The sequence below is a fragment of the Panulirus ornatus genome, chromosome 63 (assembly GCF_036320965.1).
Source record: "Panulirus ornatus isolate Po-2019 chromosome 63, ASM3632096v1, whole genome shotgun sequence".
In the NCBI taxonomy this organism is placed as follows: domain Eukaryota; kingdom Metazoa; phylum Arthropoda; class Malacostraca; order Decapoda; family Palinuridae; genus Panulirus; species Panulirus ornatus.
The window spans coordinates 24,715,091-24,742,877 of NC_092286.1; the positions used below are offsets into that span (position 1 = coordinate 24,715,091).

The window sequence follows — 27,787 nt, forward strand, 5'->3', positions numbered from 1 at the left end:
CTGCCTGCCCTACACCAATGGAGACAGTAACAAGGGCAGTACCAATTACATAGTTAGTCACTCTGTACATTGCTATAATTGACAACAGCATAGTCACGATGCCACATCCAAGTCTTTTTAATGCCAGAAAAGGAACATCACGCCGAACTCTGTCATATGCCATTTCAAAATCGACAAAAGCTACAAGCAATTTAATATTTTTCTTTCTAGCTAGATCAGTCAACAGGCGTAACGCTACAATGTTTTCTCGGCAGCCTCTGCCAGCCTGGGCCCCTGCCTGCTCACGATATGAACAGAACCACGCACTCAGTCTCTTACACAGGATCATGTCGTATAGCTTTGCAGTCCAATCTCTCACAATGATTCCTCTATAATTGGACACTTGGCTGCGTAAACCACGTTTGAATATCATGAACAGTTTTGCTGTCGTCCAATTTGAAGGGTATGTATTAGATCTAAAAATCAAATTACTTCAAGGACAGCGCATGCGCACTTCCTTGCCATACTTGCTTCAAGGACAGCGCATGCGCACTTCCTTGCCATCCATACTTCAAGGACAGCGCATGCGCACTTCCTTGCCATACTTACTTCAAGGACAGCGCATGCGCACTTCCTTACCAGGCGTGGATAGTTTCTATCAATATTCCAACATTATAATATGCAACTAACTCCGCCAGGGTACATGAAGAACATCATAATGCAATGTGAGGGAAGGTCTAATCATGGCTTACCGAAGAATGAGTTGCCATAACCCACCACCGTCAGGAGTTGGCCACTGTAAGAGTCATCGGGTTGATGGAATGGAAGGCAGGCGGGACGCACGTAGTCTGTGTACACACCAGTAGCAATGATTACAATCTCACCAAAACAAAACTTGTGGATCTGTGTTTCCGTGTAATGATAATAAGGCAAAATAATGAAAAAGGAATTAAAAGTTGAAAGTTTCAACAAGTACCTCGATCTCTTCCTGGGTTTTGTTCGTATTGAAGTAGATTAATTGACCCCTATGGATTGGGGGAACCCGGACGATCCCTCTATGAATGCTGTAATAATTAATATTATCTTCCAATATTAGATCTAGCATAGGCCTATAGCAAATGCAGAATGTGCGCTATAAATCTGGAACTTAGCCGTGAACTGCGCACAATATAACACCTATACCCTAACTTTTGTTATAATTTTGTTTTTGGGGTTGTTTAATGTTGCTATATGTTTACTCGTAAGATGAAGATGCTCACCTAATGTAAGGTTATACAGATCTTCAGCCAGACATACTCATCGACACTAAGACCAAAGACAGACCACAGAAAAGTCTTACATGAAGAAATGACTATGTATCATCATCATTATCATCATCATACAGAGGGAATGGACAACAGACGTTGACCACATGATTTTACCATTGAAAATAATGTCTTGGTTGAGTATGAAGATGGCCACGTCATTCCTATTTGTGGTTGAATCGTATCCCGGGTGCAGGTAGCGTAGGATGTCCAAGTCCTGAGGTATGGCGTCCTCATCTTCTCGTAGGAGGTTGAAGTCTCCAACCCGGGCGTGTCTCCTGCCACACGGGAATAAACCAGAATAAACCATCAACTGACCATTCCACACTGAAACAAGTATTGCCAGTGTTGCGTACCGTGCACGTCACTTGCTACAGACAGCCAAACTCGTCCCCCTTGAATCTGGCTAGGCTGGCCCGCCACTCATCTGTATAAACTTAACAACAAAAATACAATATTTATGATCATTCATGATCTTCTGAATATCTAGGAAACAATACTCACTGCGGTATACCACCGTTGGTCTGTGTTGGTCTGAGCGAGAAGGCTGAATTTTCTTTAAGAGAATCCGACTTCGACCACTGGTAAACAAATCACTTGTGCAAAATATAAGTAGCGAAGAATAACATGTTCTTATCATAACCTCTCAGATCTCTTAGGATATCGAGTCCAGGTTGTAGATTATACGATTTTGAGACATACAGGGTCACTTCTATCATACCCTCGTTGTTATCATCTGCTGACTAACACCAGGTGGAGGCAGCGAGGGACAGCAGTGTGAGGGGTCATGAGAAAGTGGTTTGAGGGTTCAAGAAACATCAGACCTCTCCCGGCTGTTATGATCATATCCTTCCCCCACCACCATGGTACTACTACATGCTAAATGATGCCCAAAGCTTGAACACGAAACGTATTCACAACCGCAGGCCATAACCCAGCCCTGAACTGAGCTCAGGGGACCTTCAAGCTGTGAATTGCCATGACCGTCGGGTCAACCAAGATTGTGTGAGGTCTAACAATTGCAACCATCAGGTTCGTAGACGTGTTACAACTTTGAACTAGTGTACGACGTCTTGAATATAGTTTTGGTTTGCTTAGGAATTTTTTTCTATCCTGACCTCCTAACATCAAGAGATATTGTTGGATGTAAGTTTTCATGTCGATCTGGCAACCATCTTCGTCGAAGTGGAGCGTTCACTTGTTAGACCAAATATGTATAGTCACCAACTCTATGTATATATCTACTGATCTCACTAACATGTGTATGCATTTAGAACATATCTGGCAGCTCTCTGGTAACTCACACGTATACACTAGCTGACGGAGGGAACTCGACAGGAGACGTTGCCTGGCGATGCCAGCCACGGGTTGACAGAAGGGCGAATCATGTAGTCAGACTCGATCCTGCTCACCGTAGACGCGTCCTGTAACTCAGGTGAGTGGATCCCCTCCCCCACGTTCACCTCACAAGCAGTCTATCAAGCTGGACAGTGACATACGAACGTTCAACTTGAGTAAATCTATGTTCCCTCCGCCAGCCCGGATCTCTGGTCCAGGAGTCTTGGCACGAGTAGCCAGGTGGTCCTTCACATCTTCTGGAACAAGAGGGTTGATCTTCAAGTATTATGGGATGAGGGTGGTCCTCGAATATACCATGGGACAGGGGTGGTCCTCCAAGTGGCTGAGGACAAGCTGATGAGCGACCATCTTAAGATGGTCGGATGGTGGCTGCGTGTTGTCATCGAGTTCGCGTTCCTTGGTGGTCGAAATGAAAGCTTTTCCTTTACTTCAGTGTCCTTGAGGAGGACGGTCAGTCTGATCCAGCTGCAGCGGGCCAAGTTAGGTCACCATCTGTCCTCGACATTCCGGAGAGAGGCTCTGAAGTGATCCATAACACATATACCAAAGTTTCTTTGATCCAGCTCACATAAAGGGAGCAAAATTTGATCTGTTCACGGCTTCCTCCTGCTTTTCGAGGTGAGGACGCAGGACTAAAGGGCTTCTTGTGATTACAACTCTGGTGATACATTCGATATTTCATGGTACACTTACATAAGAAGTGATAAAGATGTTTTGTCTGTCTTTATTCCAAGAACCAACTGCTGGCGACAGTTTCATTCAAGCAAATGATTCTTTGAATGCCTTCAGTGTTATCGCTGTCGAACACCATAAGGCGTGGAGATGGTTGGTACCTGAAATCTTCTAGGCCATATTTATGCAAGAGAAGGTGTTTACAGGAGTCACTAAATGCAAGGTAGAAAATACACCACACCAGGTTTACAGGGACACTCAGTGGGTTGAAAGGGATGTCTCATCACAGGGGAAATTCAAGCATTATTATACAGTGACCTTCAGCGAACACTTAGTCTTCTTATGCTTTTGTGTCTTCAAGATTCCTAAATTGTTGTCATAATCATCACATAAACGACGCTGAACTTACGGTTTGTACTGTGCGGGCAGGAAGATGCTATGTGCTGAGGTGAGGACGTGTCGCTGGGTGATGACTGTGCCGCCGCTCACTGCTCGAAACTCGCTGCCTCTCCTCTCGCCCAGCGCCACCAGCCACGGCCATGCCCCACGCTGTAGCAACGGAGTTGCCGCTCACATGACAAAGCTTCACACAGATGTGTACATTAATGTACTTACATAGCAATATAATGGTCCATGATGGTCCATTATGATCCCAGGGGAGTGTAACGTGTCCAGTAACGTCTGGCACAGAATCCTGCCCTCTTACTTGATCTCCTGTCCCTTGTATCCTCCCCTCTCCCCAGGCCTCCCTCACCTTGTATCCTCCCCTCTCCTCAGGCCTCCCTCACCTTGTATCCTTCCCCTCTCCCTTGGCCTCCCTCACCTTGTATCCTCCCCTCTCCCCTGGCCTCCCTCACCTTGTATCCTCCCCTCTCCCTGTAATACCCTGACCAGCACCTTCCTTCCCTTCGTAACTGTTATACGATGCTCTCTACATGCCACCACCAATATGACCATCACTCGCTTTACCAGGTAGACTCACACAGACTCACACTTCTGTGATTCGCTTTCGTCCCCCTCCTCCTCCTCCTCCTCCTCCCTTGCCTTTTATATAATAGCATTATACTTATAGTGTGCTACTCCTCGGCCACCTTACCTTGGGCCATACATACGCCGAGGAGCCAAACTGACAAGTCAACAACACTTTCACCAGCTTTCTTAGGAAACTCCTTCAGTATCCCACTTACTCCTGTCGCTTTCCTACACTCCATCCTACATAAAGGGTCAGCTTCCTCCGTCTCACTACATCATCTGTCGTGACTCTCTTAATCCGATTTTTGCCTCGTTCCAAACTCACCATGTCCACTACTCTAGTATCTAACACATTCAACAGTCCTTCACAATACTCGCTCCATTTCACCTCTCTCTTGCCAGGAAAGTTTATCTATCTGCTCCTCTCACTGTCGGTTACTCATGTACACTTCCTAAACACTCACACTCCTTCCTCACTTTTCGTTAACAGTTGAACCTCTTCGTCCCACCAGTCACTACTCTTCCTCACACCACCACACCCCTCCCTCTACATACCACATACACTTTTCCCGCACATGTAAACACTACTGTCCTAACTACTTCCAGCTCCTCTCCAATCACCCTTATGTCTACTCTCATCCATTTTATGCCCCTCTTCACGTTCAAAGTCAATCACCTCTCCTGTGCACGTGTACCAACCAGCACACAATCTAGCAATGTTTACTAACTTCAGCCTCACTCACCCAGGCCAGCAGTAAGCACCTTCATTTTCTTGTTCTGGGACCAAGTATCCCCAGTCACCAGTCCTTTTCCATGACAACTCGGCAACCTGTTCCCCATAATCGTTTTCACTGGGTACCCCCATTGGTTACCCCATTTCCTCCAATAATACCATCAATTGCCTCATCATCCACTCATCATTCATATCCCACACCAAGAGAATTCGATCCCTTGCTTGAACATTACCAAAGCACTCACTCAGCTCCTCCCAAATTGCACCCTTCTCTTCTTCACTCCTCTTGCTACTAGATGCATAAAGCACTGACGGTCATCCATCTCTTGTGTTCTACGATCATTTTCATCCATACCAATCTTGACTTCGCTTACGTTCACTCTTAGTCTTACAACAATAACAACAACTTCTAAGTTGTAGTATGAGTCCTATTAGTAACGGAAAAGATCGTAGGGGGGGAAGTAGTAGTCGTAGACACGTCAGTAGGAGGAGGAGCAACAAAGTGAAGGGGAACAGCAGAACTGCCACTCACTCACTCTCTGTATGTCTCCTCCAGCGGCGGGAGCGGGGGCGCCACACTCGGTCTGGGGCAGGTCTTCTAGCCTCCTGGCCGGCAGGGGAGGTTGTTCTGAGAGCAGCGGGTGTCTGAAGTGACAGCAGCGGTGCACGTACCGCAGCAGGTATCTGTGGTGGTGAGGGGAAGGAGGGAAGAGAACACAGAGTACACAACACCTCACCAACACCTCACCAAGACCTGATCTGTAGCAGACAGGATCAGGAGCAGGGATACAGGTCATCATCATCACACAGGTCACTCATCTCTCACGAACACAGGAAGAACAGGAAGAGAACGAAGATGAGAACACTCGAGGACATGACAAATGAAGGTCAGAAAACCCTGGAAACCCTCGTTAACCCGTTGGGAGACAAGTGAACTAAAGGGAATTGTGTCATTACGATTTGTGTATGAAGGGGAAAGACTTGTACACACGTATTGACCCGTCTCTGAACCTGCTATGTCTTCACTCGTATGTTTGTATACACACACACACACACACACACACACACACACACACACACACACCTTCCTAATCAGGTTACCCATCCAACAACCAGCCCCAAGGGGAGGTGAACATCTGGAGTGTGTGTGTGGGCCGATAACCACGCCCAGGATTCGAATCCAATCGGGCCCAACCCCAAGCAAGCCCATGCTTATTATTGCTCTGTAACGCTAACCATGACAAGCTGTGTGTGTGTGTTACTGGCTATCTGTCACACTCAGTCTCTAGCTGTCATGGAATAATGCACCGAAACCACAGCTCCTTTTCCACATCCAGGCCCCACAAAACTTTCCATGGTTCACCCCAGAATATTGATCATATAAATCCTCGCAGGTGAGAATACTGATGATATAAATCCTGACCCCTGATAACAGGTCACATAACGACTAACTGGCAACTTTCTCGGCCTCCCGCACGGGAACAGTTGCCATTTAGACTTTAAATGACCCGCCACAACAGGTAATGTGTGTGTGTGTGGAACAGCCTCGGTTGTACACATGTGTCTCTGTATATACACACCTGACACCTATTTCAAGATGGTGTGTGGCAGACATCCTTAACATTAGATCTACGACGATGGTTTTGCTAATACTTAAAAGGAAGTCGAGGTATCCATGACTTAGTGGGCGTTTAGTTTGACCTACGGAAAAAGATGAGGCATTTTTGGTAAGTGCCGGACGAAGACGCGTCACGCCTCCCGCTCTTACCAAGGGCAAGAGGGTTAGCTAATGGGTCACGTGTGACCTTACAAGGGCAAGGGGGTTAGCTAATGAGTCACGTGTGACCTTACAAGGGCAAGGGGGTTAGCTAATGAGTCACGTGTGACCTTACAAGGGCAAGGGGGTTAGGTAATGAGTCACGTGTGACCTTCCAAGGGCAAGGGGGTTAGCTAATGAGTCACGTGTGACCTTACAAGGGCAAGAGGGTTAGCTAATGGGTCACGTGTGACCTTACTAAGGCAAGGGGGTTAGGTAATGAGTCACGTGTGACCTTACAAGGGCAAGGGGGTTAGCTAATGAGTCACGTGTGACCTTACAAGGGCAAGGGGGTTAGCTAATGAGTCACGTGTGACCTTACACTACGTGCTCTCGATTCCATGGCGGTCAGCCAAGAGTAGCTAAGTGTTTCGTACTCGTGTGTAATTATCTGTTTACTTAATTATCAAAAAAAGAAATGCCTAATTATTGTCTAAAATACCTTAATTAATGACCGTATTTTTGATAGATGTTTGTATTTCCTTGACAGAGATGACCGGTCATATGAGGTGGGCGGCAGCACCAGCAGCTGCTGCCCACCCGGGCCTCACAGACCGGCTGCTGCCCACCCAGGCCTCACAGACCAGCGGCTGTTGCCCACCCAGGCCTCACAGACCAGCGGCTGTTGCCCACCCGGGCCTCACAGACCAGCAGCTGCTGCTGCCCACCCAGGCCTCACAGACCGGCGGCTGCTGCCCACCCAGGCCTCACAGACCAGCAGCTGCTGCCCACCCAGGCCTCACAGACCGGCGGCTGCTGCCCACCCGGGCCTCACAGACCAGCGGCTGCTGCCCACCCGGGCCTCACAGACCAGCGGCTGTTGCCCACCCAGGCCTCACAGACCAGCGGCTGCTGCCCACCCGGGCCTCACAGACCAGCGGCTGCTGCCCACCCGGGCCTCACAGTGTCATCCATGCACCACCACACGACCCGTCTCCAGGTACAGTGTCATCCATGCACCACCACACAACCCGTCTCCAGGTACAGTGTCATCCATGCACCACCACACAACCCGTCTCCAGGTACAGTGTCATCCATGCACCACCACACAACCCGTCTCCAGGTACAGTGTCATCCATGCACCATCACACAACCCGTCTCCAGGCACAACATCCACACTGCCACAGGAAGAGGAACTGGACCAGGCACACAGGCGAGCACGCCTGGGATATGCCTACATGATCACTAGTAAGACGTGGTCCTTCCGGGTGAACACTTCTTCCACGGATGAGGCAGGTTAAAGGCTGTGTTGGCCACCCTCTCACAATACCAGTTACAGTTCTTATATTTCCAAACTTCATCACAGAGGTAGATTCTCATGGCCATGTTGTGGATGAATGGGGTCACCTGGGCTTGGCCAGCTGGGACAGAGTGAAGGTCGCCGTAACAGCCAACAATAGAGTGAATGAGTGGATGTTCTTCATCCTTGTGTTCGGGGTCATGGTCGGATAAGCGCTCAATACACACCAGTAGAGTAGTGTGTGTGTGAGTGCTCTACTACCCACCTGGAAATTCAAGTCTTGGACTGGCCCCGTGTGTGTGTGTGTGTGTGTGTGTGTGTGTGTGTGTGTGTGTGGCGCAGACACCTCGAGGTTGTCGCTGCCCGTGAGTGAGGGAAGGACGTCATATTAAATGGAATTAAGGCTAATGTATCATGTGTCTGCAGTAAGGTTTATGCTGGTCAAGTGTTTACCCCAATCACACACACACACACACACACACACACACACACATCTCTCTCTCTCTCTCTCTCTCTCTCTCTCTCTCTCTCTCTCTCTCTCTCTCTCTCTCTCTCTCTCTCTCTCTCTCTCTCTCTCTCTCACTGCTTACTTTCCATTTCCAGAAACCTTTCTATAAAAAAAATATTCTACCTCAAGTTACCGAGTTTCTCTGTTCTTACTCTCACCCTAAACGACTTATTTCATTATGTGACACAAGGAGCAGGGTGCCAGGTTCCGTGTCCAGGCAGCAGCAGCCACTATCGACCATAATAATATAATCTAGATATCAAAAGGGCATGAAACAACCCAAAACCGTGAAATAAACTCGTGTTAACAACCTAACAAAAGTGTGGTGATTCTGACAATGAGATTAAACCCATCAAGAATTATCATAGGGAGGGTAATGCACCGGTAACTCTGCAGCCGTCACCTCCACCCTCACCACAACAGCTCTGTATCTAGGGAGAGACACCCGAGTTCACTCACAGTGGATCAGAGACTCGAGACTCACACGAGAGCCGTTAGCTCGCCAATGGACCTTCAAAACTTTATATATATATATATATATATATATATATATATATATATATATATATATATATGTATGTTTTTGCTTTGTCGCTGTCTCCCGCGTTTGCGAGGTAGCGCAAGGAAACAGATGAAAGAAATGGCCCAACCCACCCCCATACACATGTATATACATACGTCCACACACGCAAATATACATACCTACACAGTTTTCCATGGTTTACCCCAGACGCTTCACATGCCTTGATTCAATCCACTGACAGCATGTCAACCCCGGTATACCACATCGATCCAATTCACTCTATTCCTTGCCCTCCTTTCACCCTCCTGCACGTTCAGGCCCCGATCACACAAAATCTTTTTCACTCCATCTTTCCACCTCCAATTTGGTCTCCCACTTCTCCTCGTTCCCTCCACCTCCGACACATATATCCTCTTGGTCAATCTTTCTTCACTCATTCTCTCCATGTGCCCAAACCATTTCAAAACACCCTCCTCTGCTCTCTCAACCACACTCTTTTTATTTCCACACATCTCTCTTACCCTTACGTTACTTACTCGATCAAACCACCTCACACCACACATTGTCCTCAAACATCTCATTTCCAGCACATCCATCCTCCTGCGCACAACTCTATCCATAGCCCACGCCTCGCAACCATACAACATTGTTGGAACCACTATTCCTTCAAACATACCCATTTTTGCTTTCCGAGATAATGTTCTCGACTTCCACACATTCTTCAAGGCTCCCAGAATTTTCGCCCCCTCCCCCACCCTATGATCCACTTCCGCCTCCATGGTTCCATCCGCTGCCAGATCCACTCCCAGATATCTAAAACACTTTACTTCCGCCAATTTTTCTCCATTCAAACTTACCTCCCAATTGACTTGACCCTCAACCCTACTGTACCTAATAACCTTGCTCTTATTCACATTTACTCTTAACTTTCTTCTTTCACACACTTTACCAAACTCAGTCACCAGCTTCTGCAGTTTTTCACATGAATCAGCCACCAGCGCTGTATCATCAGCGAACAACAACTGACTCACTTCCCAAGCTCTCTCATCCCCAACAGACTTCATACTTGCCCCTCTTTCCAAAACTCTTGCATTCACCTCCCTAACAACCCCATCCATAAACAAATTAAACAACCATGGAGACATCACACACCCCTGCCGCAAACCTACATTCACTGAGAACCAATCACTTTCCTCTCTTCCTACACGTACACATGCCTTACATCCTCGATAAAAACTTTTCACTGTTTCTAACAACTTGCCTCCCACACCATATATTCTTAATACCTTCCACAGAGCATCTCTATCAACTCTATCATATGCCTTCTCCAGATCCATAAATGCTACATACAAATCCATTTGCTTTTCTAAGTATTTCTAACATACATTCTTCAAAGCAAACACCTGATACACACATCCTCTACCACTTCTGAAACCACACTGCTCTTCCCCAATCTGATGCTCTGTACATGCCTTCACCCTCTCAATCAATACCCTCCCATATAATTTACCAGGAATACTCAACAAACTTATACCTCTGTAATTTGAGCACTCACTCTTATCCCCTTTGCCTTTGTACAATAGCACTATGCACGCATTCCGCCAATCCTCAGGCACCTCACCATGAGTCATACGTACATTGAATAACCTTACCAACCAGTCAATAATACAGTCACCCCCTTTTTTAATAAATTCCACTGTAATACCATCCAAACCTGCTGCCTTGCCGGCTTTCATCTTCCGCAAAGTTTTTACTACCTCTTCTCTGCTTACCAAATCATTTTCCCTAACCCTCTCACTTTGCACACCACCTTGACCAAAACACCCTATATCTGCCACTCTATCATCAAACACATTCAACAAACCTTCAAAATACTCACTCCATCTCCTTCTTACATCACCACTACTTGTTATCACCTCCCCATTTGCGCCCTTCACTGAAGTTCCCATTTGCTCCCTTGTCTTACGCACTTTATTTACCTCCTTCCAGAATATCTTTTTATTCTCCCTAAAATTTAATGATACTCTCTCACCCCAACTCTCATTTGCCCTCTTTTTCACCTCTTGCACCTTTCTCTTGACCTCCTGGGGATAGGGGAGAAAGAATACTTCCCACGTATTCTTAGCGCTACCTCGCTAATGCGGGATATGGCGAATAGTATGAAAGAAAGATTACATATATATACATATATATATATATATATATATATATATATATATATATATATATATATATATATATATATATATATATATATATATATATATGGCTGCATGCAACATGTCCTCAGCCAATCTGCTCCATACATCCACCACTCGTACTATAAGAGTACTTCTTTACATCCTTATTTGCAAGTTCCTTACTTAACTTTACGTTTTATCCTCTGGTTGTTCTATCCCTACATCTCTTGAAGAACTGTTCACCGTATGCTTTATCGAACTGCTTTAAAAACTCAAAGGTTGTAATTAGGTCACCCCTCACTCTCTCCTCCAAGATGGGCAAACATCAAACCTTCAGCCTTTTCCTATGAATACGCTATCTTAAATCTGATTCCATTATTGCTGCCCTCTTTTGAACCTTCTCTATTAGCTCTTTGTGCTTTTTTTAAACACGCTTTGACAAAACTTGAGAAGCGTATTCTGCTTTTGGTCTTAGGTAGGATATGAATAGCTTGCTAAGTCTCTGGTTATGCATACACTTAAAAACTAATTTGATGTTTCCGGAAGAGAGATATGCATCTCAACGAATCTCCCAATTCTTCTTTCACAGATGCCTGAAGCCTCCTTCCCACTATATGGTAGTCCTATTCAGGTTGTCCTTCGCTTTCTCCCATCCTTACTACTTTACATTTGCTCGGGGATAAATTGCATCACACCAACTTTGAAGTCTTAATTTCCTCATAACCTAGCCATCATCTGCAAACACAAGCAGTCAGCCATATAGAATGTAAACAAGTCATTGACACAGATCATAAAGAGTAATGGGTTCCAAAACAGAACCCTGTGGCACTCCGTTGGTCATCCCCGACCCATATGAAGAAGGCGCCTGTGACATGCATCTTCTATCCACTGGCAGTTTGCCCCCCTCTCATTCCTGCCTGGGATCCAACTTCTTAACCAGCCTCTCTTGCGGTAAAGTGTCAAATGTTTTCTTGCAGTTCCGGAAACAAACCATCTACCCAGCATTCCATTTTGTCCAAGACAGAGCTCACTCTCTTGTAGACATGTCAAAGGTTTGTTACCCAAAAAAATTCCGCTAAAATAAAATTTTCTTTCAGGTAACCAATGCTGTGTGTGTAGTTACGTATTGACACTGCTGGGAGAAGGGCTTACACTTGTGAGGGCCCCGTCTCTTGAACACTCTTTGTTGTCATCCTTTTAAAATGTACGTATGCCTAGAGAGAGAGAGAGAGAGAGAGAGAGAGAGAGAGAGAGAGAGAGAGAGAGAGAGAGAGAGAGAGAGAGAGAGAAGGGCACACTAGGTCTTCGCATGTTACATTCACACTATACTGACAGCATTACAGAGGCAGGGCTTCTACCTGGCCACACGGAAGATAATCATGCCGGTCACTTTGACCAGAGCCTCGTCCACCTAGATGCTCGTGAGGCAAGACAATGCTCTAGACACATGCTTAATGGACTTACCTCTCCACGTATCCCCAAGCGTGGGACTACCTTACCAAGCAGGGACATCCAAGACTCACATGTCCACAGTTCTTCAGCAGGATAGAACTGCCATGTTGAAGGATAGGAAACCACTTACTCCTACACAAGGGTCAGGTACTCACCGACCCAGACGACTGCTGAAGACGCGCAGGAGTCATCCCGCAGCAGGTAAGGTGTAGAAGCAAAAGGGACAGACTCACCTGTCCAGACCACTCCTGAAGAAGGACAGAGACCTACCGGGACCAGCAGGTAAGACACAAGCACGAGTGGGACGCACTGACCTGCCCAGACCACTACTGAAGAAGGGCGTCAACGAGGAGTCGTTGAGACGGTCCGCGAGCGGCAGGTACACGTGACAATCACTGGCGCAGGTACCTGAGGAACCAGACACATGGTCATGTAGGAGGAGGACCAGTATGGTAGTGAACCAGTCATCTTATGGTATACATAAACACTGAGGAACCAGACACATGATCATGTAGGAGGAGGACCAGTAGTGAACCAGTCATCTTATGGTATACACAAACACTGAGGAACCAGACACATGGTCATGTAGGAGGAGGACCAGTAGTGAACCAGTCATCTTATGGTATACATAAACACTGAGGAACCAGACACATGATCGTGTAGGAGGAGGACCAGTAGTGAACCAGTCATCTTATGGTATACATAAACACTGAGGAACCAGACACATGGTCATGTAGGAGGAGGACCAGTAGTGAACCAGTCATCTTATGGTATACATAAACACTGAGGAACCAGACACATGATCATGTAGGAGGAGGACCAGTAGTGAACCAGTCATCTTATGGTATACACAAACACTGAGGAACCAGACACATGATCATGTAGGAGGAGGACCAGTAGTGAACCAGTCATCTTATGGTATACATAAACACTGAGGAACCAGACACATGGTCATGTAGGAGGAGGACCAGTAGTGAACCAGTCATCTTATGGTATACACAAACACTGAGGAACCAGACACATGGTCATGTAGGAGGAGGACCAGTATGGTAGTGAACCAGTCATCTTATGGTATACACAAACACTGAGGAACCAGACACATGGTCATGTAGGAGGAGGACCAGTAGTGAACCAGTCATCTTATGGTATACATAAACACTGAGGAACCAGACACATGATCATGTAGGAGGAGGACCAGTAGTGAACCAGTCATCTTATGGTATACACAAACACTGAGGAACCAGACACATGATCATGTAGGAGGAGGACCAGTAGTGAACCAGTCATCTTATGGTATACACAAACACTGAGGAACCAGACACATGATCATGTAGGAGGAGGACCAGTATGGTAGTGAACCAGTCATCTTATGGTATACATAAACACTGAGGAACCAGACACATGGTCATGTAGGAGGAGGACCAGTAGTGAACCAGTCATCTTATGGTATACATAAACACTGAGGAACCAGACACATGGTCATGTAGAAGGAGGACCAGTAGTGAACCAGTCATCTTATGGTATACATAAACACTGAGGAACCAGACACATGATCATGTAGGAGGAGGACCAGTAGTGAACCAGTCATCTTATGGTATACACAAACACTGAGGAACCAGACACATGATCATGTAGAAGGAGGACCACTATGGTAGTGAACCAGTCATCTTATGGTATACATAAACACTGAGGAACCAGACACATGGTCATGTAGGAGGAGGACCAGTAGTGAACCAGTCATCTTATGGTATACATAAACACTGAGGAACCAGACACATGGTCATGTAGAAGGAGGACCAGTAGTGAACCAGTCATCTTATGGTATACATAAACACTGAGGAACCAGACACATGATCATGTAGGAGGAGGACCAGTAGTGAACCAGTCATCTTATGGTATACACAAACACTGAGGAACCAGACACATGATCATGTAGAAGGAGGACCACTATGGTAGTGAACCAGTCATCTTATGGTATACATAAACACTGAGGAACCAGACACATGGTCATGTAGGAGGAGGACCAGTAGTGAACCAGTCATCTTATGGTATACATAAACACTGAGGAACCAGACACATGATCATGTAGAAGGAGGACCACTATGGTAGTGAACCAGTCATCTTATGGTATACATAAACACCAGGCTTGAGGTTACATGATATAACAAACGAAATATGTGGAAAATGAAGTAATGGAAATGCATAAGTTGGTGAGTGTCACTAGAAATGTTATATAAACAGGAGCAACAGGTGGTGGTAGTGAGGGGTGAGCAACAGGTGGTGGTAGTGAGGGGTGAGCAACAGGTGGTGGTAGTGAGGGGTGAGCAACAGGTGGTGGTAGTGAGGGGTGAGCAGCAGGTGGTGGTAGTGAGGGGTCAGCAACAGGTGGTGGTAGTGAGGGGTCAGCAGTAGGTGTTGGTAGTGAGGGGTCAGCAACAGGTGGTGGTGGTAGTGAGGGGTCAGCAGCAGGTGGTGGTGGTAGTGAGGGGTCAGCAGCAGGTGGTGGTAGTGAGGGGTCAGCAGCAGGTGGTGGTGGTGAGGGGTCAGCAGCAGGTGGTGGTGGTGAGGGGTCAGCAGCAGGTGGTGGTAGTGAGGGGTCAGCAGCAGGTGGTGGTGGTGAGGGGTCAGCAGCAGGTGGTGGTAGTGAGGGGTCAGCAACAGGTGGTGGTAGTGAGGGGTCAGCAACAGGTGGTGGTAGTGAGGGGTCAGCAACAGGTGGTGGTAGTGAGGGGTCAGCAGCAGGTGGTGGTGGTGAGGGGTCAGCAACAGGTGGTGGTAGTGAGGGGTCAGCAACAGGTGGTTGTACTAACCATCTGAGCGGCCCAGCCTGGGGAAGGGGTCCGCTTCTGTAAGGTGATAGTGAGGCCCACGGTGGGCCAGGGTGGGCCAGGCAGGACGGTGGGCCGGGAGTGAGGCCCACGGTTGTCCAGGGTGGGCCAGGTAGGACAGTGAGCCGAGAGTGAGGCCCACGGTGTGCCAGGGTGGGCCAGGCAGGATGGTGGGCCGGGAGTGAGGCCCGTGGTGTGCCAGGGTGGGCCAGGCAGGAGGGTGGGCCGGGAGTGAGGGCCACGGTGTGCCAGGGTGGGCCAGGCAGGATGGTGGGCCGGGAGTGAGGTCCACGGTGTGCCAGGGTGGGCCAGGTGAGAGAATGAAATACAGACACATTAATACATGCTTCTGTACATGTACTGTAAAGCAATATTATGTACATCATTACATATGTACTATAAATGGTTTTGACATCATTACATATACTAGTACACTGGTTGTGACATCATACTAGTACACTGGTTGTGACATCATACAAGTACACTGGTTGTGACATCATACTAGTACACTGGTTGTGACATCATACTAGTACACTGGTTGTGACATCAGCGGCATGACCAGGACGAAGGGCTCACTGTGGCCAGCAACAAAATGCTTCAGCCTGACGGATGGAGGGCCAAGGGCGCCTCCCTCCTGACGTAGGGGTCTCCGTCGTGGTCACGCCCCTGTAGATATCATGAGTGAGGTCCACTGTATCATACCTTGTCCCCTGACGAAGGCCAACACCAGGCAAGCCGTACACACCCACACCAACCATCGGCAACCGCTGGGTGGCAGGCCCTCCTGCAGGAGGCGAGGGGCGGCCACGGATCGGCTACCGGTGGGTGGCAGGCCCTCCTGCAGGAGGCGAGGGACGGCCACGGATCGGCTACCGGTGGGTGGCAGGCCCTCCTGCAGGAGGCGAGGGGCGGCCACGGATCGGCTACCGGTGGGTGGCAGGCCCTCCTGCAGGAGGCGAGGGGCGGCCACGGCTCCCCTGGTGAACCTCGCACCATGGGTCTTCATGCTGGGGTATGCTTGGGCCGCCTACACTCCTGCGGAAACCCGGGACATATTAAAGGACGTCTCTGTAAACATACTCAAGACGGTCGGGGGAAGGTCTATGGGGGGGTCTTCGTCTGCTCCTTGCGCTACTAGTAAAACACAGGAAATGACGAATATATATATATATATTAGAAAGGATCACAATTTTGCGCGTGATCAAGACATTCCGATGAGTCCACTGGGAAAATGAAACACGGTAAGTTACCAAGTGCACTTTCGTGTAATAATCACATCATCAGGGGAGGCACAAGAGAGAAATATAAGTCAGTTGATACACATCGAAGAGACGAAGCTAGGAAAAATTGGAAAGGATCACAACTTTGTGCGTGATCAAAATATTCCTACGAGTCCACGGGGGAAAATGAAACACGAAAAGTTCCCAAGTGCACTTTCGTGTAATAATCACATCATCAGGGGAGACACAAGAGAGAAATATAAGTCAGTTGATACACATCGAAGAGACGAAGCTAGGAAAAATTGGAAAGGATCACAATTTTGTGCGTGATCAAAATATTCCTATGAGTCCACGGGGAAAATGAAACACGATAAGTTCCCAAGTGCACTTTCGTGTAATAATCACATCATCAAGGGAGACACAAGAGAGAAATATAAGTCAGGTGATATACATCAAAGAGACGAAGCTAGGACGCCATTTGGTAAAAATGTGATTGTCCAAAACATACAAATTTTATCAACAATAAAGTTATCTAATTTGTATAGACCATCACTAATATTAAGATTATAATTCTTTGTGTATTTAATAATAGAAGATTCAATGATACAATAGTACAGGTGAAAGTAATCTTAATACGGAATTTTGGCGGAGTGCATGTATAGTGCCACTGTATAAAGGCAAGGGGAATAAGTGTTCAAATTACAGAGGTATAAGTTTGTTGAATATACCGGGTAAGTTGTGTGTGTGTGTGTGTGCGTGTGTGTGTGTGTGTGTGTGTATGTGTGTGTGTGTGTGTGTGTGTGTGTGTGTGTGGAGGGGGGGGGGGTTTATTGATTGAGAGGGTGAAGGTATGTACAGGGCATCAGACTGGGGTGGAGCAGTGTGGTTTCAGAAGTGGTAGAGGATGTGTGGATCAGGTGTTTGCTTTGAAGAATGTGTGAGTAAAATACTTAGAAAAACAGATGGATTTGTATGTGGCATTTATTGATCTGGAAAAGGCATATGATAGGGTTGATAAAGATGCTTTATGGAAGGTCTAAAGAATGTATGGTGTGAAAGGTAAGCTGCTAGGTCCTTTTTTTTTAATGGTATAAAGTGTGTGTAAAGTAAGAGTAAAGTGGTTGGTTCCCAGAGAAGATCGGTCTGCTGCAGGGGTATGTGATGTCCCCATGGTTGTTTAATTTGTTTATGGATGGGGCGGTTAGGAAGGTAAATGCAAGTGTTCCAAAGAAGGGAGAGTATACAGTCTATTGGGGATAAGAGGGCCTGAGAAGCGAGTCCGTTGTTTGCCGATGATACAGCTCTGGTGGCTCATTCGAGTTCGAAACTGTAAAATTGGAGAAGTGTGTGAACAGGGAAAGTTGAGGAGTAAATGTGAATAAGAGCATGGTTATTAGGTTTAGCGGTAAGTACCGTCCAAACGCCTCTCTCTTTCACTAGCAATCTTCATCCAACCACTCATTACTCTTCCTACTCTACCCACCTCCCACCTTTCGCATGGCACATGCCATCACTGCTTCCCTAAATACATCCCATTCCTCACCCTCACGTCATTTGCTTTCACCTTTTGCCATTCTACACTCAGTCTCGTTTCCAAGCCCACTCACTCTCCTCCCCATGTTCTCTTTTTGAAAACTTCTACAAATTCTCACCCTCGCCTCCACAAGACATGTATTTTCCTGTAAACCGAAAGAACGAAATTATATTTCGGTTTTGATGAGAGGGCCGGAGACTGTGGTTATGACAGGACAAAAGCCATCGGGTAATAAGTGGATGCAGGTTTATCTGTCATCAACTTAATGTGCTCTGTCAAAGTTGCCATGATTGCTTCATACAACACATCATGTCTAAGTCGTCCTGCTACCAGTTACCCTTTACCAATGGGTAACTTACTCATCTTTACAGCAACGCCTTTTTTTTTGCTAACAATATCAACTTCATCATCTTTGCAGTGAGATGTACGTTCGCCGGTCACAGTCATCCAAGTGTCTGCTTTCTGAACAAGCCATGATGATGATGGTCGCGCGTTTTCTTCGGTGTTGATGATCGTCACCTGCAACCAGACACTGTACTTGATGTAGTCTTGGTCAGGCATTTGCTACAAACATCACACAGACCTCCAAGTCATGTTCATATAGGTGGATTATACAGCCTTCAATATATATATATATATATATATATATATATATATATATATATATATATATATATATATATATATATATATATATATATTATCATTATTATTATTATCATTATTTTGCTTTGTCGCTGTCTCTCGCTTTAGCGAGGTAGCGCAAGGAAACAAGACGAAACAATGGCCCAACCCACCCACATACACATGTATATACATACACGTCCACACAAGCAAATATACATATCTATATATCTCGATGTACACACATATATACACACACATAATTCATACTATCTGCCTTCATTTATTCCCATCGCCACCTCGCCACACATGGAATAACAACCCCCTCCCCCCGCATGTGTGCGAGGTAGCGCTAGGAAAAGACAACAAAGGCCCTATTCGTTCACACTCAGTCTCTAGCTGTCATGTTATAATGCATATATATATATATATATATATATACATCATACAAATCTCCGACAGCGAGGATCAAACCCGGGACCCCTGTGCAACAGGCGGGAGCGCTACCACTAGGCTATGATCGCCACTAATAGCGATATGACTACTCGAATACTATGTACTCGATCCTGGCTGTTAGAGGTTTGAATGTTCTATGAAGGTGCGCGTTCATATGCACTTTGTTCATATATATATATATATATATATATATATATATATATATATATATATATATATATATATATATATATATATATATATATATATATATATATATATATACATATATATATATATATATATATATATATATATATATATATATATATATATATATATATATATATGTATATATATATATATATATATATATATATATATATATATATATATATATATATATATATATATATATATATATATATATATGTATATATATATATATATATATATATATATATATATATATATATATATATATATACATATATATATATATATATATATATATATATATATATATATATACATATTCCCTCAAAGGCCCAGTCCTCTGTTCTTAACGCTACCTCGCTATCGCGGGAAATGGCGAATAGTATGAAAGAGAAAGAAAAGATATATATATATATTGTATTAACTTTCTAAAATGGGAAACAGAAGAAGGAGTCACGCGGGGAGTGCTCATCCTCCTCGAAGGCTCAGAGTGGGGTGCCTAAATGTGTGTGGATGTAACCAAGATGTGAAAAAAGGAGAGATAGGTAGTATGTTTGAGGAAAGGAAGCTGGATGTTTTGGCTCTGAGTGAAACGAAGCTCAAGGGTAAAGGGGAAGAGTGGTTTGGGAATGTCTGGGGAGTAAAGTCAGGGGTTAGTGAGAGGACAAGAGCAAGGGAAGGAGTAGCAATACTCCTGAAACAGGAGTTGTGGGAGTATGTGATAGAGTGTAAGAAAGTAAATTCTCGATTAATATGGGTAAAACTGAAAGTTGATGGAGAGAGGTGGGTGATTATTGGTGCATATGCACCTGGGCATGAGAAGAAAGATCAAGAGAGGCAAGTGTTTTGGGAGCAGCTGAATGTGTTAGTGGTTTTGATGCACGAGACCGGGTTATAGTGATGGGTGATTTGAATGCAAAGGTGAGTAATGTGGCAGTTGAGGGAATAATTGGTATACATGGGGTGTTCAGTGTTGTAAATGGAAATGGTGAAGAGCTTGTAGATTTATGTGCTGAAAAAGGACTGATGATTGGGAATACCTGGTTTAAAAAGCGAGATATACATAAGTATACTTATGCAAGTAGGAGAGATGGCCAGAGAGCGTTATTGGATTACGTGTTAATTGACAGGCGTGCGAAAGAGAGACTTTTAGATGTTAATGTGCTGAGAGGTGCAACTGGAGGGATGTCTGATCATTATCTTGTGGAGGCTAAGGTGAAGATTTGTATGGGTTTTCAGAAAAGAAGAGTGAATGTTGGGGTGAAGAGGGTGGTGAGAGTAAGTGAGCTTGAGAAGGAGACTTGTGTGAGGAAGTACCAGGAGAGACTGAGTACAGAATGGAAAAAGGTGAGAACAATGGAAGTAAGGGGAGTGGGGGAGGAATGGGATGTATTTAGGGAATCAGTGATGGATTGCGCAAAAGATGCTTGTGGCATGAGAAGAGTGGGAGGTGGGTTGATTAGAAAGGGTAGTGAGTGGTGGGATGAAGAAGTAAGAGTACTAGTGAAAGAGAAGAGAGAGGCATTTGGACGATTTTTGCAGGGAAAAAATGAAATTGAGTGGGAGATGTATAAAAGAAAGAGACAGGAGGTCAAGAGAAAGGTGCAAGAGGTGAAAAAAAGGGCAAATGAGAGTTGGGGTGAGAGAGTATCATTAAATTTTAGGGAGAATAAAAAGATGTTCTGGAAGGAGGTAAATAAAGTGCGTAAGACAAGGGAGCAAATGGGAACTTCAGTGAAGGGCGCAAATGGGGAGGTGATAACAAGTAGTGGTGATGTGAGAAGGAGATGGAGTGAGTATTTTGAAGGTTTGTTGAATGTGTTTGATGATAGAGTGGCAGATATAGGGTGTTTTGGTCGAGGTGGTGTGCAAAGTGAGAGGGTTAGGGAAAATGATTTGGTAAACAGAGAAGAGGTAGTGAAAGCTTTGCGGAAGATGAAAGCCGGCAAGGCAGCAGGTTTGGATGGTATTGCAGTGGAATTTATTAAAAAAGGGGGTGACTGTATTGTTGACTGGTTGGTAAGGTTATTTAATGTATGTATGACTCATGGTGAGGTGCCTGAGGATTGGCGGAATGCGTGCATAGTGCCATTGTACAAAGGCAAAGGGGATAAGAGTGAGTGCTCAAATTACAGAGGTATAAGTTTGTTGAGTATTCCTGGTAAATTATATGGGAGGGTATTGATTGAGAGGGTGAAGGCATGTACGGAGCATCAGATTGGGGAAGAGCAGTGTGGTTTCAGAAGTGGTAGAGGATGTGTGGATCAGGTGTTTGCTTTGAAGAATGTATGTGAGAAATACTTAGAAAAGCAAATGGATTTGTATGTAGCATTTATGGATCTGGAGAAGGCATATGATAGAGTTGATAGAGATGCTCCGTGGAAGGTATTAAGAATATATGGTGTGGGAGGAAAGTTGTTAGAAGCAGTGAAAAGATTTTATCGAGGATGTAAGGCATGTGTACGTGTAGGAAGAGAGGAAAGTGATTGGTTCTCAGTGAATGTAGGTTTGCGGCAGGGGTGTGTGATGTCTCCATGGTTGTTTATTTTGTTTATGGATGGGGTTGTTAGGGAGGTAAATGCAAGAGTCTTGGAAAGAGGGGCAAGTATGAAGTCTGTTGGGGATGAGAGAACTTGGGAAGTGAGTCAGTTGTTGTTCGCTGATGATACAGCGCTGGTGGCTGATTCATGTGAGAAACTGCAGAAGCTGGTGACTGAGTTTGGTAAAGTGTGTGGAAGAAGAAAGTTAAGAGTAAATGTGAATAAGAGCAAGGTTATTAGGTACAGTAGGGTTGAGGGTCAAGTCAATTGGGAGGTGAGTTTGAATGGAGAAAAACTGGAGGAAGTGAAGTGTTTTAGATATCTGGGAGTGGATCTGGCAGCGGATGGAACCATGGAAGCGGAAGTGGATCATAGGGTGGGGGAGGGGGTGAAAATTCTGGGGGCCTTGAAGAATGTGTGGAAGTCGAGAACATTATCTCGGAAAGCAAAAATGGGTATGTTTGAAGGAATAGTGGTTCCAACAATGTTGTATGGTTGCGAGGCGTGGGCTATGGATAGAGTTGTGCGCAGCAGGATGGATGTGCTGGAAATGAGATGTTTGAGGACAATGTGTGGTGTGAGGTGGTTTGATCGAGTGAGTAACGTAAGGGTAAGAGAGATGTGTGGAAATAAAAAGAGCGTGGTTGAGAGAGCAGAAGAGGGTGTTTTGAAGTGGTTTGGGCACATGGAGAGGATGAGTGAGGAAAGATTGACCAAGAGGATATATGTGTCGGGGGTGGAGGGAACAAGGAGAAGAGGGAGACCAAATTGGAGGTGGAAAGATGGAGTGAAAAAGATTTTGTGTGATCGGGGCCTGAACATGCAGGAGGGTGAAAGGAGGGCAAGGAATAGAGTGAATTGGAGCGATGTGGTATACCGGGGTTGACGTGCTGTCAGTGGATTGAATCAAGGCATGTGAAGCGTCTGGGGTAAGCCATGGAAAGCTGTGTAGGTATGTATATTTGCGTGTGTGGACGTATGTATATACATGTGTATGGGGGGGGGGGGGGTTGGGCCATTTCTTTCGTCTGTTTCCTTGCGCTACCTCGCAAACGCGAGAGACAGCGACAAAGTATTATAATGATATATATATATATACTCCCTCCTTGTACTTTAACTTTCTAAAAGGGGAAAAAGATGGATTCATGCGGAGAGTGCTCATCCTCCTCGAAAGCTCTGATTGGGGTGTCTAAATGTGTGTGGATGTAACTAAGATGTATATCACCGGGGTCGACGTGTGCTGTCAATGGATTGAACCAGGGCATGTGAAGCGTCTGGGGTAAACCATGGAAAGTTGTGTGGGGCCTGGATTTGGAAAGGGAGCTGTGGTTTCGGTGCATTATTACATGACAGCTAGAGACTGAGTGTGAACGAATGTGGCCTTTGTTGTCTTTTCCTAACGCTACCTCGCGCGCACGCGGGGGGGGGGGGGGGGGGGGTTGCCATTTCATGTGTGGCGGGCTGGCGGTGAAAATGGATGAAAGCAGCATGTATGAATATGCACATACGTATATATGTATATGTTTCTATATGTACATGTATGTATACGTTGAAATGTATAGGCATGTATATGTGCGTGTGTGGGCGTTTATGTATTCACATGTGTAAGTGGATGGGCTGGGCCATTCTTTCGTCTGTTTCCTTGCGAACAACAACTGACTCACTTCCCAAGCTCTCTCATCCACAACAGACTGCATACTTGCCCCTCTTTCCAAAACTCTTGCATTCACCTCCCTAACAACCCCATCCATAAACAAATTAAACAACCATGGAGACATCAGACACCCCTGCCGCAAACCTACATTCACTGAGAACCAATCACTTTCCTCTTTTCCTACACGTACACATGCCTTACATCCTCGATATAAACTTTTCACTGCTTCTAACAACTTGCCTCCCACACCATATATTCTTAATACCTTCCACAGAGCATCTCTATCAATCTATCATATGCCTTCTCCAGATCCATAAATGCTACATACAAATCCATTTGCTTTTCTAAGTATTTCTCACATACATTCTTCAAAGCAAACACCTGATCCACACATCCTCTACCACTTCTGAAACCACACTGCTCTTCCCCAATCTGATGCTCTGTACATGCCTTCACCCTCTCAATCAATACCCTCCCATATAATTTACCAGGAATACTCAACATTCTTTCCGTGCTCCTGAGGTTGTAGGAGTCTGTGTTTCTTCCTTTTCTTTCAGGATTTCTGGTTGTATGACATACGCATAATTTCTTTTCCCCTTTATCACTATCGTCTGTTGATGTTGATGTTGCAGAGGCATGAGTGTGTTGTGTGTACAGCTCAATCAAGTCACTCCAAAATTCCTCTCATCAGCTGACGTGGTTTTCATTATGTGTAGGCGTTACCACCAGGAGCTGCTGTCACACTGACGCCAGTCGTACGACGCCCTGGCCATATACACACATTGGGACGCTCTGGCGCCTCAAAGTGAGCCACAAAAGGCGGGTATCTGACGTCGACAGATTCTGAGCTCAGCAGTAACGGTCGCCGGACACAATAATAGACCGTACGACGCCACACGACACAATCGCTTCTACTTACGATTCCGGCGGACGGATACGACGACAGGTAATGTCTTATGCGAAGGATCTTATTCCAGTACACGATGAACGTAATGACCACACATCCGACTCACTGGACCAGTCGTAACGTAGTGACCACACATCCAACTCACTAGACCAGACGTAACGTTGTGAGCCACCGGACCCGCGTTATGGATGGAAAAGCCACATTAGTATGGAGGAAGCCTAACCTTACGTTGACATAGTTGCCATACTGTTGTATTACAGTATCTTAACTTGGCACAGTTGCCATACTATGGTATTACAGTATCTATAGCATGTGACTCTTTCTTTGGAGAGGGAACATGTTAATGTTTTGAGACCTTCTTAATCAACTATGATCCAATCTAACGTTAATATTTATCCTCAAACGATGGCCATTTCGTCAGATGTTGGTAACTAACCCAACACACACACACACACACACACACACACACACACTAGCTGGCCTGCTCACCCTGATTACGTAAGACTCAGATCCTACTCTGCCACCGGTTCTCGTGCCACATCTCGTCATACATTTCCTATAGTCGACATGGTTGACGGCGCAGCCAGTACGACAATTTGCTAAGTGATGTCGACCAACACGGCAGCGCTCACAACACGTTCGTCTTTCAATGCGTTCTGTGCAGCGTTTAAAACGTCTGCACACACACAGTAGTTATTATGGATGGGGAAAACAACGCAAGAACATGTCAGTCATAGTTCGTTGAGGTGAGAGATTACGACACCGACGAACACTCACGGTCAAGACTGTAGAAGGAGACGAAGAGGACAAGTTCTCACTAGCGAAGTTCATTATTGTTTACGATGGCTGTTTGTGTGTTACGGGGAGACACTCGCGTTGCCCCTCGTCTTAACCTTGTATATATATATGTATTAAGTCTTTACTCTCATTTATATGTACACACGCACACACACACACGCACACACACACACACACACTAGCTAATACAAGGTATGGGTGAGGTGTGAAGGTGAAAGAAATTGGCCATAGAAACCCATTGTTGCGTTACTTTGTATCACTTTGAGGCTGAAAGTCCTTGTTGTTGTTGTTCTTGTTGTTGTTGTTGTTGATGATAGATAACTGTGTGGATGTCCATGTGAACACAGAGGCTTCCTTCTTTTTGTATCGCGACCGAGATGAGAAGTACCCAAGCAACTTGGCCCATTCAGGGCCATCTCGGGGCGCAAGGAAAAGAGAGTATGAATCAGTCAATACCTCGCAAGTGTTTGTAGACGTGAAGGAAGGGAAGACACACCGACGAAGGAAGAGAATTGGTCCATATTGGCAGTTCGAGAGAAGGAGGCATCATAAAAAGCCCATCCTCAAGGGGCCGGGCGCTACACAGATGATGTGGGAAACAACAGCCAAGCGTGTGTCAAGGATCCAGGCGGTGTGTGCTATTTGATGCTAGTAGAAGGCCAGTCTAGCTGTCATGTGTGCTATTTGATGCTAGTAGAAGGCCAGTCTAGCTGTCATGTGCGCTATTTGGTGCTAGTACAAGGCCAGTCTAGCTGTCAATTGTGCTAGTTGATGCTAGTAGAAGGCCAGTCTAGCTGTCATGTGTGCTATTTGATGCTAGTAGAAGGCCAGTCTAGCTGTCATGTGTGCTATTTGATGCTAGTAGAAGGCCAGTCTAGCTGTCATGTGTGTTTTTTGATGCTAGTAGAAGGCCAGTCTAGCTGTCATGTGTGCTATTTGATGCTAATAGAAGGCCAGTCTAGCTGTCATGTGTGCTATTTGGTGCTAGTAGAAGGCCAGTCTAGCTGTCATGTGTGCTATTTGGTGCTAGTAGAAGGCCAGTCTAGCTGTCATGTGTGCTATGTGATGCTAATAGAAGGCCAGTCTAGCTGTCATGTGTGCTATTTGGTGCTAGAAGAAGGCCAGTCTAGCTGTCATGTGTGCTATTTGATGCTAATAGAAGGCCAGTCTAGCTGTCATGTGTGCTATTTGATGCTAGTAGAAGGCCAGTCTAGCTGTCATGTGTATTATGTGATGCTACTAGAAGGCCAGTCTAGCTGTCATGTGTAATGCACAGAAACCACAGCTCCCTTTCCACATCCAGGCCCCACACAACTTTCCATGGTTTACCCCAGACGCTTCACATGCCCTGGTTCAATCCATTGACAGAAAGTCGACCCCAGTATACCACATCGTTCCAACTCATTTTATTCCTTGCACGCCTTTCACAATCCTGCATGTTCAGGCCCCGATCATTCAAAATCTTTTTCACTCCATCTTTCCACCTCCAATTTGGTCTCCCACTTCTCCTCGTTCCCTCCACCTCTGACACATATATCCTCTTGGTCAATCTTTCCTCACCCATTCTCTCCATGTGACCAAACCATTTCAAAACACCCTCTTCTGCTCTCTAAACCACACTCTTTTTATTTCCACACATCTCTCTTATCCTTATATTACTTACTCGATCAAACCACCTCACACCACATATTGTCCTCAAACATCTCATTTCCAGCACATCCATCCTCCTGCGCACAACTCTATCCATAGCCCACGCCTCGCAACCATACAACATTGTTGGAACCACTATTCCTTCAAACATACCCATTTTTGCTTTCCGAGATAATGTTCTCGTCTTCCAAAATTTCTTCAAGGCTCCCAGAATTTTCGCCCCCTCCCCCACCCTATGATTCACTTCCGCTTCCATGGTTCAATCCGCTGCCAGATCCACTGCCAGATATCTAAAACACTTTCCTTCCTCCAGTTTTTCTCCATTCAAACTTACCTCCAGATTGACTTGACCCTCAACCCTACTGTACCTAATAACCTTGCTCTTATTCAAATTTACTCTTAACTTTCTTCTTTCACACACTTTCACACACCAGCTTCTGCAGTTTCTCACATGAATGCTTCTAACAACTTGCCTCCCACACCATATATTCTTAATACCTTCCACAGAGCGTCTCTATCAACTCTAGCATATGCCTCCTCCAGATCCATGAATGCTACATACAAATCCATTTGCTTTTCTAAGTATTTCTCACATATATTCTTGCAGGGAAAAAATGCAATTGAGTGGGAGAAGTATAAAAGA

At 45.5% G+C, this 27,787-nt stretch overlaps 1 protein-coding gene across 2 annotated transcripts in view; it reads right to left on the reverse strand.

The window, feature by feature from the left end:
* Positions 1–27,787, reverse strand: part of LOC139745896 (proclotting enzyme-like) — a 65,537-nt gene that overhangs the window by 12,054 nt on the left and 25,696 nt on the right. The window contains exons 1-8 of one of the 2 annotated variants that reach the window (XM_071656556.1): positions 24,709–24,857; positions 16,269–16,601; positions 15,549–15,584; positions 13,053–13,146; positions 5,556–5,703; positions 3,724–3,863; positions 1,401–1,561; positions 732–827 (exon numbers count right to left, since the gene is read on the reverse strand). In XM_071656556.1, the coding sequence (XP_071512657.1) occupies positions 732–827; positions 1,401–1,561; positions 3,724–3,863; positions 5,556–5,703; positions 13,053–13,146; positions 15,549–15,584; positions 16,269–16,572 (979 nt within the window). In that variant the 5' untranslated portion in view covers positions 16,573–16,601; positions 24,709–24,857. Of the gene's footprint in view, positions 1–731; positions 828–1,400; positions 1,562–3,723; positions 3,864–5,555; positions 5,704–13,052; positions 13,147–15,548; positions 15,585–16,268; positions 16,602–24,708; positions 24,858–27,787 lie in introns of those variants that run through there. The other variant, XM_071656557.1, reaches the window with a different exon arrangement.